The sequence below is a fragment of the Eublepharis macularius genome, chromosome 14, assembly GCF_028583425.1.
Source record: "Eublepharis macularius isolate TG4126 chromosome 14, MPM_Emac_v1.0, whole genome shotgun sequence".
Lineage (NCBI taxonomy): Eukaryota > Metazoa > Chordata > Lepidosauria > Squamata > Eublepharidae > Eublepharis > Eublepharis macularius.
The window spans coordinates 56466370-56478759 of NC_072803.1; the positions used below are offsets into that span (position 1 = coordinate 56466370).

The following is a 12390-nucleotide window of genomic DNA, read 5'->3' on the forward strand; positions in this document are numbered from 1 at the left end:
AAGTCTCACCCGCCCCATCTTTATGCCGCCCTCATTCCGCTTTCGACCCCAATCAAGGGGCATTCGAATGGAAACGGGAAGTGGCGTTCAGGAGAGGGACTCGGCCCCTCGGTCTCTACGTTGCCAGGAGTTGATATGGCGAAAGCTAAGGCAGAGGATCGAAAAGCGCGGGCTCGGGGCTTGGCGGGTTCCAGTAGCTAAGATGGCGGCGGTGGAGATGCGTTTGCCGGTGGCTCGCAAGCGGCTGGCGCAGGGCCTGCCCCGGGGGGCCGGCGAGGGCGACAGGGACCTGGTGGCTCCGGGGGACACCATCACCACCGACCCCGGATACATGAGGTGAAGGCAGGGGCCTTTCCGAGGCAGGGCGCGGGGCCTTAGTGCCCCCCTCCGGGAGCCCCTTCGTAGTGGTTAGACTTCCGCGGTAGGGCTGTGGGGGGAGGCCTGGCTTCAAGATCCCGCCCCGCCCTGAAGCTTGTGGGGGGGGGGAGTTTTCCTGGGCAGAGAGTTCTCCTTGCGCAGCCCAGGCTACTCTGCAGGGTCGCTGTGAGGTGTAAGCGGACCCCTTTTGGAACGGCTGGTGCTGACAGGGCTGGTAGGAGCGGCCCTCGTCTGCCTTCTCCAGGGTGGAGGGTGCCTGCCCCTTGGTGTTAGGGCTGCCAACCTTTAGGTGGTGAGACCACACAGAGAGGATCACGGGAAAATGAGAATACCAGAGAAATTCGTGAAAACTAACTTAAGAACAGACAATACTTTTTTATATATGTGTGTGTGTGTGTGTGTGTACACACACACACACATACATACACACACACAGGGCTTTTTTCTGGGAAAGGAGGTGGTGGAACTCAAGACTGCACACTGACATCACTTTGGGTCCGCTGGAACAAGGGGGGAGTTTTTTAAAGTTTAAATCGCCCTTGGCGAAAATGGTCACATGGCCGGCTGAGGTTCCTCTCCTCCCCTAATCTTGGACTCTCCAAGCTCCACCCCTCCCCCAGATCTCCGGGAGTTTCCCAACCTGGAGCTGGCAACCGTGTGAATCATGTACATGCACAGGCAAGCAAGAGAGCATGACGTTGTTAGAGGGAGCGCTGGAGATGCCCCAGGTCCCCTAAAACCTGGTGTCTAGCCCTGGTGGCAGCCTTTCACTGTGCCTGATGTTCTGAGGCTTAGATGGCTTCCGAGGAGGATGGATTTTGAGGAGCAGAGGTCTGTCGGTGGCTACAAGCCTCGGTGCCTGCAAGGGACCTCCACATCTCAGCCTCTGGGCACCCATTCTACGGAGCAGCATCAATGAGCGTGGTTGGCCGCCATGTGGAACAGGATGCTGGACTAGATGGCCCACTGGTCTGATCCAGCAGGGTTCTTTCTTGGTTTCTGTGGTGCTTCTCGGAGTCAAGCTGCGATACTCCGGAGCCCCGTGTAACTCTCTGACATGCCCCCCCATGGCTCTTCTGAGCACTGTTCCCAAGTGTGGCTCCCAGCCAGTTTCAGGAAAGGGGTGGTGGTGGTTGGCAGTTTGGTTCCCTTGTTAACAGATACCACCAGAGGAAAGGGAAAGCTGCAGGCCCCCTCTGGAGCCGGCCTCAAGCAAAGGATGGAAGGAGCTGGCTCTTTTGGTTGCCGGTGACTACCAGGGTGGCTTTCTGCCACCCACAGGGTTAGTGTCACTGGAGTGGTGGTTCTGTTTAACTGTCACAGCTAATAGCGAAATGGCTGCCCTCCTCCATGGATTTTTATATTCTGCTTCACAAACCAGTGACCATTGCTGAGTTTCCTGAAAATTGTAAACTAAGTGTGTGGAGTAAAGAACCTCTTCTTATTGTCTTTCCTGAAACAACAGCAGTTATCAATTTTATTGGATTTAATTAGACTTCGTCTATGCTATTTATACTTTAATTACAAAATTCTCTTTATGGCCGGTCTTATCTTTTTTTGGGGGGGGGGATAAAAAACCCATAAATGTTAAGCAACGTATAGTTTTAGAAATAAAAAAAAATACTGCATGGAACCTGAAGGATTGTGGGCGACTGAAATCTTGCAAGATCTCTGTTTAGAGCGTGGCCTTTTCTGTTCTTCAACAGGGGCCATGGCACATACATGGACAACGAGAAACTCGTGGCATCCGTGGCTGGCGTGGTGGAGAGGGTGAACAAACTGGTCTGTGTGAAAGCTTTGAAAACCCGGTGAGGCTTCAAGCCCCCGTGGGGTAACTGCATTGATTTCTTACAGCACAATCTTGCTGTGGCAGCTGTCGGATGTGTTTGGGTATCAGCTTTCGTGGTCCGGAGCTCTGTTCTTGTGAGGTGCTGGAATCGGTACTCTCAGTTTGCAGATTATACATATACAAGCAGAGAGACTCATTTTTCCCTCCTTCACTGTTTCTTCTTTCTTTTCCCTGAAAGCTCTTTTCCTGCTTCATTCTGTAGCATAGAGGTTAACCGGTTGGGCTGCTAGTTCAAATCCCCCTACTACCATGAGCTCAGCAGGTAAGCCACTCCTCTCTACCCCACTCCCCAGCCATATTATTTCCCACCAACCAGCATGCTTTTGTCTGCTTCTATCCCCCTTCAGAGGAAAGTTTCCCTTCTAGTGGCAGCCTCTGTCTGGGAAAACTATGGCCCGGATGGTGCTGGCAGCTGGGCATGAGCTAGTTGATCAGTGAGCAAATTGATAGGACTTGTGGGGGGGGCACCTCATGTTCCCCTGTATCCCCCTTCCTGTTATTTTCTCTTTCTTGCCTCCTGGCAAACCCTCACCTTTCCCTGCTTCCTTCTTCCCACCCACCAGTTAACCTCACTTTTATCTAGCCCACATCTTCAGTGATATTTATTATTTATTTACTTCATGTATACCCTACCTTTCTCCACAATGGGAACTCAAAGGAATTTGCATCGTTCTCCTCCATTTTATCCTCATAACAGCTCTGTGAAATGTTAGGCTGAAAGTAAGTTACGGGCCCAAGGTCAACCTGTGAGCTTCATTGGCAGAGTGACGATTCAAATCTGGGCCTTCCAGGTCCTAGTTTGAAACTCTGACTACTGCACAACACTAGCTTTCATAGGGTGGCTGCTGTTCAACACTAGCAAGCAGTCAGTTTTTGGGTAAGCCACACAAGTTGTGTGTTCATCTTGTGGTTGCTGCCAGGCCTGGCCCCAATGAGGCCTCCCTCAAAAGCCAAAACAGCCCTGGAAAAGGCCCTGCCCCTCCCCATGCCTTTTACTGACAAAAACCAAGGCTTGAAAGTTGGCAAAACTGTCGTGGTTGCCTTGGAATGACCACTGGGGGCATTGGTTTCTTAAAGCTACAGGTGCTGCTTCTAGCATTTTGGGTTTTTAACATCCCAATGTACTTTTTTGGATTTTTCTTCAATCTTGGAATTTTTTCAGATGTGTAGAAAGATCCGTCTTGTCTCTTCATAGCTCTAGTCTCCAGATTCACATATCCACAGATTGGACCACATTGAGAAGCCTACTTTAGAAAAGGCTAAGCGTATTCAAGACAACTCACTTCCTACCCTGGTGCGTCTCCAGCGGGTGCTGCTATGGAGGGAAGCCCAGCTGAAACAGCCAGAACTCCAGAGAGTGTGCCGCTGTGGGAAGCCCAGGCCAAAATCAGGCACAGAGCAGGCGGCAATGCCTGTCCCCCGCCTGTTTTTTGGTCCCAACTAGGAAGTGTTCAGTATCTGTGCCACGAGAATGCACAAGCCTGTGGACCTTCATTCAGCGGAGTTGTGGTTGGCTCAGTTGTCTGAAGGCTGGCTGTGGGTTGTCTCTGTCATGTTCAGAATACTTTCAGGTATGCTAGTGCCAAAGAGACTCCATTTTAATCCTTTCAGTATTATGAGTGCTTTCTTCACAGGTGCCAGGATGTTCCCAGGCAGCTATCTCCCAGAGGAGGAATGTTTTGGCTACCACTGTTCCAGCCTCGAAGGACTTTCGCTTTCCGAGCTTCAAAGGGATTGTTTTGAGAACTATGGGGGGAGGTTGGGCCTGCTGGGATCTGTTACTTTGTGCCTCATGCTTTGCCTGTCACTGGTAACAATTCACATGTACCATCCTGAATATTGTATTCAGGCTCGTGGACTATAATGCATTCTTTCTTCAGTAAACTTTTGAAAACAACGGGCTTTTGTCTGATTGCAGAAGGTAGTCTGGAGTAAGGACATTATCTAGCCACAGTTCTGACAGTCTCTGCTTCCAGGATGTTGGCATGTTTAATGGTCAGTGCTCTGATCTTCCATGGTTTGAACCAAAACTGCTTAAGGCTCCCATGTAAGATTGGTCAAATCCACTAGCACATGTTCTTACAAAACACAGTTAACAGCCTTTTTAAATTACTTGATAGTTGGCACAATGAAGCTTCTGTTCTGGAAGCATGATCGTTTGGGATGGAGCCTTTCCCTGTGTCAAGTTGCTCTTAATTTTTTTTTAATGACAGGTATAATGGTGAAGTTGGCGATATTGTGGTTGGACGAATCACTGAGGTATGGAGTCCCATATTTATTTTCTTGACATGTGTTAAGTTCAGGTTTATATAAAATGGGACTTGCAAGAAACTGTGGGAAGAAGGAATAATTTGGAAATCCCGCTCCTATCCCTCAGTCTCTCCCTCCAGCATTCTCTAAATTCTCAGCAAACTAAGCAGGCTAATTCTGCCACCCCTCCTTTCCATTTAACTGTCTCTCAGCTGTTCTCATCATCTCATCTTTTGTAACTCTAGCCAGGGTGCTGATACAAACAAGCTTTTAATATTAATTTCAGTGGCTTAATTCTCGGCCTCCTTTTCCGCTCACAGACAGCACCTCCATTCATTGAGGAGAGGCCGATATTTGACAATTCTTCTTCCCTCTTCATGCAGATTTCCACTTCTCCCCCCATACTGTTGGCAAGGGTCCGCTAGCCCCCCCCCCAGCAAAATTTCAGGGTTGTGTATTAAGCTGCAGTGGGTCCGTCTCTCTGTGCCACTGTGTTGCTTGCGTGACTTGCATTCTGTACCAATGGAATGAATATTAATTTCGTCGATCTCCCCCCGCCCCCTCCCCACACACCATTCCAAGCCCAGAGGGGACATCTTGTGGGTTAGAGCTAACTTTTAACATCACAAAACAAATTCTTTCCTTTCAGGTACAGCAGAAACGATGGAAAGTTGAAACTAATTCCAGGCTGGATTCCGTCCTGCTTCTTTCCTCTATGAATCTTCCTGGAGGGGAGCTGGTGAGTGGCACGCGAAGTTTCAGTCTGGACAGCCCGGGGTTGCTAACGTAGATTCCGGCAGCAACATGGCCTTTGCCTGGAGGGTTTGCATCACGAGGAAGTCAGGACCAGAAGGAGGAGGGAGATTTAGGCTGGCCATTAAGGGGGGGAAGTTTACCCTTTAGGGTCAGTCCGATGCTAGGAAAATCCTGTGGAGTCCTGACCCTTCGGGGAAGGTCAATGCAAAGGTTATGCTGATGTCTGAGTATTTATTTGTGAGCTTTTATCCTGCTTTTCTTTGCTCAAAATGAATCCAAAGAGACTCGTGATACCAAAACCCGCTGTCAGTTTTACAATAAAATGGAAGGACAAGTGACCAACAAATTTACCTGCCATAGATAGATGACGGCACAAGGTGGGAAGGCGGCATGCAGAGCAGGTGGTGACTGCTCTGCCCTTGATGAAACCAGTCTGTCCTCAGGCAGAAATAAATAATATCAAAGAAGTAATCTTTCTTATTTAGAACATTTCTGATGTGCCTTTCTGTTGTAAAACCATTCAAGGTGGCTACTCTTTAAAAGCGAAAACACAAATACAAAATCACAATACATCTGTATGTCCAGCTAGAAATCAATAATAATCAGTCAGACCAACAGTGATAAAAGGAGCTGAAATGTAATTTGTCTGGGTAATTATTAGATTAATTAAATTAGAATCTTTTGATCATTTTAGAAAGGTAGCTCAATGAGACAGCAATTCTTAAATAATGTTTTATTCTTGCTTAAATCTGCAGCTGGCCTTGGAAGAGGCCTTCTCCCTCTTCCAGTGCCATCTTCAAAGAGGCCTTTCCCTTTTTCTGTCAGGAGGGAATACCTCTTCTAAGCTGATGCATCTCAGAAAGACAGAGTGCTTTTTTTGCTTTCAAATGATTTAGATTCATATTTATGAAAATTAGGCTATGGGGGACTAAAAGATACGTTTCACATTTCTCTTGTTGAATGGCAGCCCCTAGCATTGCTTGTCCATGTCACAGCCTCTCCACATAGCTTCAGGTGCACTTTGAACTCCCTTGCACCTTCTGGCCAGTCCCAGGTCTTCTGAGCCTTGGGCAGAGATGGGCAGCAGGTGCCTTTGGAGCCTTATAAGCCAGGAGAGGCGGATCTTCTGGAAAAACCGTGCAAAGTATAGCCTTGGGAAAACACAAAGGAAAGTGAGGCAGGGGTTGGAGGCTTGTCATCTTGACCTCCCTTGGATGCAAACCTGTGCACGTTTACTGGCCAGGAAGCCCCACTGACCCCATGGGACTTGTATTGTCGAAGGCTTTCATGGCCGGAGAACGATGGTTGTTGTGGGTTTTCCGGGCTGTATTGCCGTGGTCTTGGCATTGTAGTTCCTGACGTTTCGCCAGCAGCTGTGGCTGGCATCTTCAGAGGTGTAGCACCAAAAGACAGAGATCTCTCAGTGTCACAGTCTGATGCTACACCTCTGAAGATGCCAGCCACAGCTGCTGGCGAAACGTCAGGAACTGCAATGCCAAGACCACGGCAATACAGCCCGGAAAACCCATGGGACTTGCTTCGGAGTAAACCTACAGAGGCTTGTGCTGCTAGAGCTCTCCAGCAGTCCTGTGTGTAGATCCCATTATGTTCTTATTCCCCAAGAGGTGCGGCGAATTGCAGCCCTGTCAGATAAAAGGTTAGATCCAGACTAAATTGGGAATTTCCTTCCCAGTGCAAATCCCCACCCCGGTCTCATGTCATTCTTCAGGGTACCCTGCCATACAGGAGCAGGCTTAGAGATTGGGGGGTGGGGAATGCAGAAAAGTTCAGTTCTGCCATTGAAAAGTGTAGTCTGGATTCAACCCAATCTTCTAGACTGACTTTAAAAAAAAAAAAAGTAGGAAAAAGCTGTGATGTGACTTGGTAGCTGGACTCAGTTAACAGAACTGCTGGTCCTTTTTTGTGTGTTGCAGAGGCGAAGATCGGCAGAGGATGAGCTCGCCATGAGAGACTACTTGCAAGAAGGAGACCTAATCAGCGTATCTTCCCTTGGAATAGGGGCTGTGACTTGGTGGTGGGGCACATGCTGTGTGTTTGTGTATGTTTGAGTGTGTGTGTGTGTGTGTGTGTGTGTGTGTGTTCAGTCCTCAGAATCTCCAGTGCATGGATCTGGGGCAGCCAGTGTTAAGAGAGGCCATTCTCTGCTTGCAGCCCCGGAGAGCTGCTGCCAGTCTGAGCAGGCAGTGCTGAGCTGATGGACCAATGGCCTGACCGGCCATAAAGCAGCTTCATAGACTAATTACATGTCACTTAGGAAGAAGCAGAGCAGACTTCTAAATAAAGGCTTGTTCTCATCTTGTAGCATTCTGTTTTCACTTGCCATAGCTACGGTTGCTCCAGATTTGGTAACACCATGGAGGTGTTACCAAATAATCTGCGAGTACCCCTTAAGGCTGGCCTTTATGGTACTGGAGTTTGCCTCGGCAGTGGTAGAGGGGCCCTAGGAATGCATGGATGCCCTCTGAGAACGGAGGTAGGTTTCCCTGTGAGGCGCCTCAGTCATTGGCTTTGGGGACATGAGGCATTCAGAGGTACTTTGCCATTGCCTGCCTCTGCACTTCGTTGTGGTCTCCCATCCAGATACTAACCGGGCTTACAAGTTCTGATGAAATCAGGCTATTCTGGGCCATCCCAGTTTGAATGGCAAAGATGGCTTCAATGACTGGGGAGTGTTTGGGCAGTGCAGATGGTGAGCCTTTTGTTTCCTTAAGTGACTCTGACAGGCAGAGGTCCAGGCAGTATTCTCTGATGGGGCAGTATCACTGCATACTCGTAGTTTGAAATACGGAAAGGTAAGTCAATTTTTTAATTGCTTGCTGCAGTTGGGTGTCTGTGCTGCCCACTGAATATTCTCTGTGCCTGTAGAGGCGGCTGTTCAGTTTCATGATATGCAACATGTGTTGCAGTTATGTTTGTTAGCCATAAATTGTGTTCTTCACAGTAGGGGCAGAGGAGTAGTGACTGGTTGGCCACACAGTGTAAACATTTCGCAGGTTCTTGTGTTCTTTTAAAATGGAAAAACCAGTACCGGACACCAGTTTCCAGGGGGGAAGGTGTGTTCAAATCCCTTGAAGCAAAAAGTACTTCTTCACACTTGGCCAGATTATCTTCACTGGCATAAGATGTGACAACTGTGGCTTTAAAATTTTATGGGGCTTGTTTCTTAGCCACAATAGCTAAATGAGACCTCTGTATTCAGATGCAGTCTACCTCTGAATATTCTTTGCTAGAGAGCAAACAGCAGCCTTTGGGCCTTGTGTGTGCGCACACGTGCATGTGTGCATACATGCAGGCGCCATCTGATGAGGTTAAGGAACAGATCTCCATCACTGTCTTCCCTGCGCCAGGCAGGGCCGTTCCTCTGATGTCACAGTAATGGATCAATAAGCTCTCCTCAGTTTGTTACTTTCCTCTAGTCCATGCATGCATGCTTTCTGAAGACAAAACACACCTAATAAAATACCTGGTTAAACCGTAGTTTTTCCGCAACTGCTTTGGCTATTGAATGTCATCCAAAACAAGGAAGTGTTGCAGCTCTTCCAGAATGAACTTGCAGGCTCTCGGGCGAAGGATTTCCACGGTTCTGAGCTGGTGTGGAAATTACACTTTTTTGAAGGATCGATGCTTATATTTTCTGACTGGAATTGTTGGCTGCTTTTGGACCAGGTGTATTGTAGTTCTTGTCGACTCTTAACATCAATCACCCAGGTCTTGTTGGAAAGACTAAATGCTTCCCCCTCTTGCAGCCAAGAGGCTTGGGTCACAGCTCCCTTGCTACGTGGTGGCCTCTAACCAGCACCTTGATTCTGCTCCCCCACCCCTCAAATGATAGGGATGCAGGCAGAGGTCGGTGACATGAGAAGCTGCTGGCCTGCTGCATTCTGTACTGACGGAAGTGTCAGACAGTCGTCCAGGGCAGCCCAACATGGAGCATGTAACAGTAGTCTGGCTTTGGTTAAAGCTGTACTGCATGGAGTCCCGCTGTTCTTTTTCTTCTCTGCAGCTTGGCCAGGGAGTGCTAGTCCAGGTTTCCCCATCCCTTGTGAAACGGCAGAAGACTCACTTCCATGACCTGCCATGTGGGGCCTCTGTCATCTTGGGCAACAACGGCTTCACCTGGATCTACCCAACACCTGAACAGAAGGACGAAGAGGCTGGAGGCTTCATCACCAATCTGGAGGTGAGGCTTGGAAATCATCTGTTGGAAGGATGCATAAGAGACCCTGGTTGGCATTCAAGTGAGGAATATACATACTGGGGGCTTGCGAGGATTCACTTTGGGAGGAGGAATAATTTTGGAAATCTCTCCACCGCCTGAAATCTCCCCTTCCTGGATTCTCACTCTAACGAATTTATTGCAGCCTAAGCTTCCCTTCTTTTGTCCCCGGCGGACTCTTATTCTGTCTCCTGGCTTCTCTTTCCAGCCAGTGCCTTTGCCTGACCGAGAAGTCATCTCCCGCCTCCGAAACTGCATCCTGGCTCTGGTCGCGCAAAAGCTGATGCTCTACGACACCAGTATCCTCTACTGCTACGAGGCATCCCTGCCTCATCAGGTAGTGGCGTCGGTGCTTTGTTGGCCTTTGTCTGGGCCGGAGAAGGCCATGCTGGCTTGCCGACACGCTCGGGCGCACACACACAACACAGGTCTGCCTTTCAAGCGCAGCATAAAAGCCACTTCAAAAGGGACTGGCCTGTTTTGGGATGGGAGGGCTTGCAGCATATGAGGCATTGCTGCCTTTACCATGCAAGGTGTAAGCTTGTGATCCTCACACCTTACGCAATCCCCACAAATGCCCAGGAATAAAAATGGTGGCAGATCTAAAGAGTCTTCACCATTTTTGGAACTAGTAATCTCTGCGGTAACATGTTAGTTCCAGTGTCCCTTTATAAAAAAAAACTGTCTCCAGCCTGATGGTACTTTCTGCTTCTGGTGGCAACTGGTTAAATTAGAACTTGTAAAATTGTCAGATGATTTGAAATTGAAACTTCCAAGTATATTTGAAACAGTTACTACTTCAGGATCGCCCCTGAGTTGGGGACAGCACAGTTACTAGCCAATAGACACCATCCTTGGCTAGCTTTCAACATCCAGAAAATGTTTAGAGGTTTTTTTTGTTTTCCAGAGCTAAGCACAGGAGGGGAAAATGTATGTTTGGGGTGAACATGACACGGGCACTTCTAAGCTGTCCACAGAGCTCTACAAATACTGGGTCTGCTTTCACTCAGTGTGTTACCACTTCTAGGTGCCATCCTCTCTATATCTGTTTTTAAAATTGTAGATCAAAGACCTTCTCAAGCCAGAGGTGATGGAGGAGATCGTGCTTCAGACTCGGCAAAGACTCCTGGAGCTAGAGGGATGATTGCGGAGGGGGAGGCAAGAAACGACACGGAGGATTCCCCAAGACGACATCGGCTCTCGTCTTTTTCTGCAGAATCCAGCTTCTCTCAAAAATCCAATGGTGTGGAAAATTAACTGAGAGTTCCTCTTGCTTTCAAAGAATCTTCTTTCTGTCTGGTGTAGGATTTCTTACACACTGGTTAAAATCCCATGCCAAAAAAGAATGCAGAAAGAACCTTGAAAGCAAAAGGAACAGAACCCGAGATAAGGCAGTCCTGCAACAAACGCCTTGGCAAGGTGTATGCTTTCTGGGAAATGTTTTAGGGCAAAAGAGTTTGTGCTGCTCTGCTACTGCAGAATGGTGGGGTAGTGGTAGAAGGGCTCCCCAGTCTAAGTAGCAGCTGTTCTGGACCGTGATGTGAGTGTCTTTGAGTCTCCTCTCCCTCCTTCCTTCTGTGTACGTCCTTGCATTTCAGTTATCAGTTCTCCGGAGCTTGTCTTACTGTGGGAACTGGCACATGTGCATATACGTGCATGCGAAGGCAGATCAAGTTAGCAATCACACACTTGCTGTATAGTGCGACGCAGTGCGCTGCTGCCACATCCGTCAGCTTTGGCAAACTGCAGGCAGAGTTAGAAACGGCAACATTGCATTGCCTGCAGATTGTGCAGCCTCTAATAATGCTACTGGTCCAAGCAGTCGCAACCCCTCCTGGCCCAGAGCAGAAGCACTTTGCTTCTGGTTAGGAATGGTTGGGACTGCTTCAGGAAGTGGCAGACAGCCCTGGCACCTGTTGCCTCTGGGCTGTGCGCTCTCCAGACATGCCTGGAATTTGCCAGTGGCGCAGTGCTGTGTGCAGTGCAGCCAAGAGATGAGTCACACTGCAACTTGCTGAGCTCTTCGGCATTGGCAGTCGTCATTGATAGCACCTTTTTTTGCAGCATCCTAGTCAAAGGGCAGCTTCAATTTTTTTTTTTGCATAACAAGCAATGTCAAGATTTTTTTTTAAAGTGACTGCAAGACTGAACTTCATGTATGGGGTGTTCTACACGTGTATTTTTGTATTGGAGATCTGTAAAAAATCTTTCAATAAATTCTTTTTTTAAAAAAAAAACAAGAGGTCCTGTTGTCCAAAGAATCATCTGGGTGAGGAATTCTAAACATTAGTAACAGAACCTGGTTTGTAAACAAAAAAAATATTTCCTAGGGCCTTTCAAACACCAGAATCTCTCGACAGAAGGATTGCTTTCCAAATAAGTAAAATATGAGAGTATCACGACAATTAGATAACAGCAACACAATATCGTGAAAGCTAAAGAAGAAACAAGATTAACTGTCATTCAAAAATTGTTATATGTTCTAATAAAGCTTTCATTAAAAAGTCTTACTGTTATATTCTTCTTATTCTAAAAGTAGTACAATTATACTCATTTTCTGAATGCATTATATGCACATAGACACTTTCATTCTCTGAGACTCTAATATATCAAATTGGGCTAGTGCAATAATGAGGAATAAATATAAATGAAGAGAGAGGAAATGTTTACTTTGCACTAGCACCTTATTGATTGGATTTACTCATGAGTCAGGTCAAGTGGCTAAGGAGTGGTCATTAAGTCGGAGGCTTTTCTACAACTGTGTAAGGCTTTTCTATAACTTAAGAATTGTAATTGATGGATATATGAGTATACCATTGCATCAAGTATAATTGTATTACTTATGGAATAATAATTATAAGAATATAACAATAAGACTTTATTAGAACTTACAACAATTTTTGAATGACAGTTAATCTTG

At 47.4% G+C, this 12390-nt stretch overlaps 1 protein-coding gene across 1 annotated transcript; it reads left to right on the forward strand.

Moving 5' to 3' along the window:
* The first annotated feature begins 158 nt into the window (after window positions 1–158).
* EXOSC2 (exosome component 2) lies at window positions 159–11698 on the forward strand. Its single transcript, XM_054998358.1, has 9 exons — window positions 159–336; window positions 2085–2186; window positions 4441–4486; window positions 5127–5216; window positions 7168–7233; window positions 7978–8046; window positions 9258–9434; window positions 9679–9807; window positions 10534–11698. Exons 1-9 carry the CDS (start codon window positions 203–205, stop codon window positions 10612–10614), a joined length of 894 nt encoding a protein of 297 aa, XP_054854333.1. The 5' UTR covers window positions 159–202; the 3' UTR covers window positions 10615–11698.
* Window positions 11699–12390: the final 692 nt, after the last annotated feature.

Coding starts and splice junctions, on each gene's coding strand:
- EXOSC2 (XM_054998358.1), top strand. CDS start 203: ATGGCGGCGGTGGAGATGCGTTTGCCGGTGGCTCGCAAGCGGCTGGCG. Junction 337..2,084: donor ACCGACCCCGGATACATGAG/GTGAAGGCAGGG, acceptor GTTCTTCAACAG/GGGCCATGGCACATACATGG. Junction 9,808..10,533: donor AGGCATCCCTGCCTCATCAG/GTAGTGGCGTCG, acceptor TTAAAATTGTAG/ATCAAAGACCTTCTCAAGCC.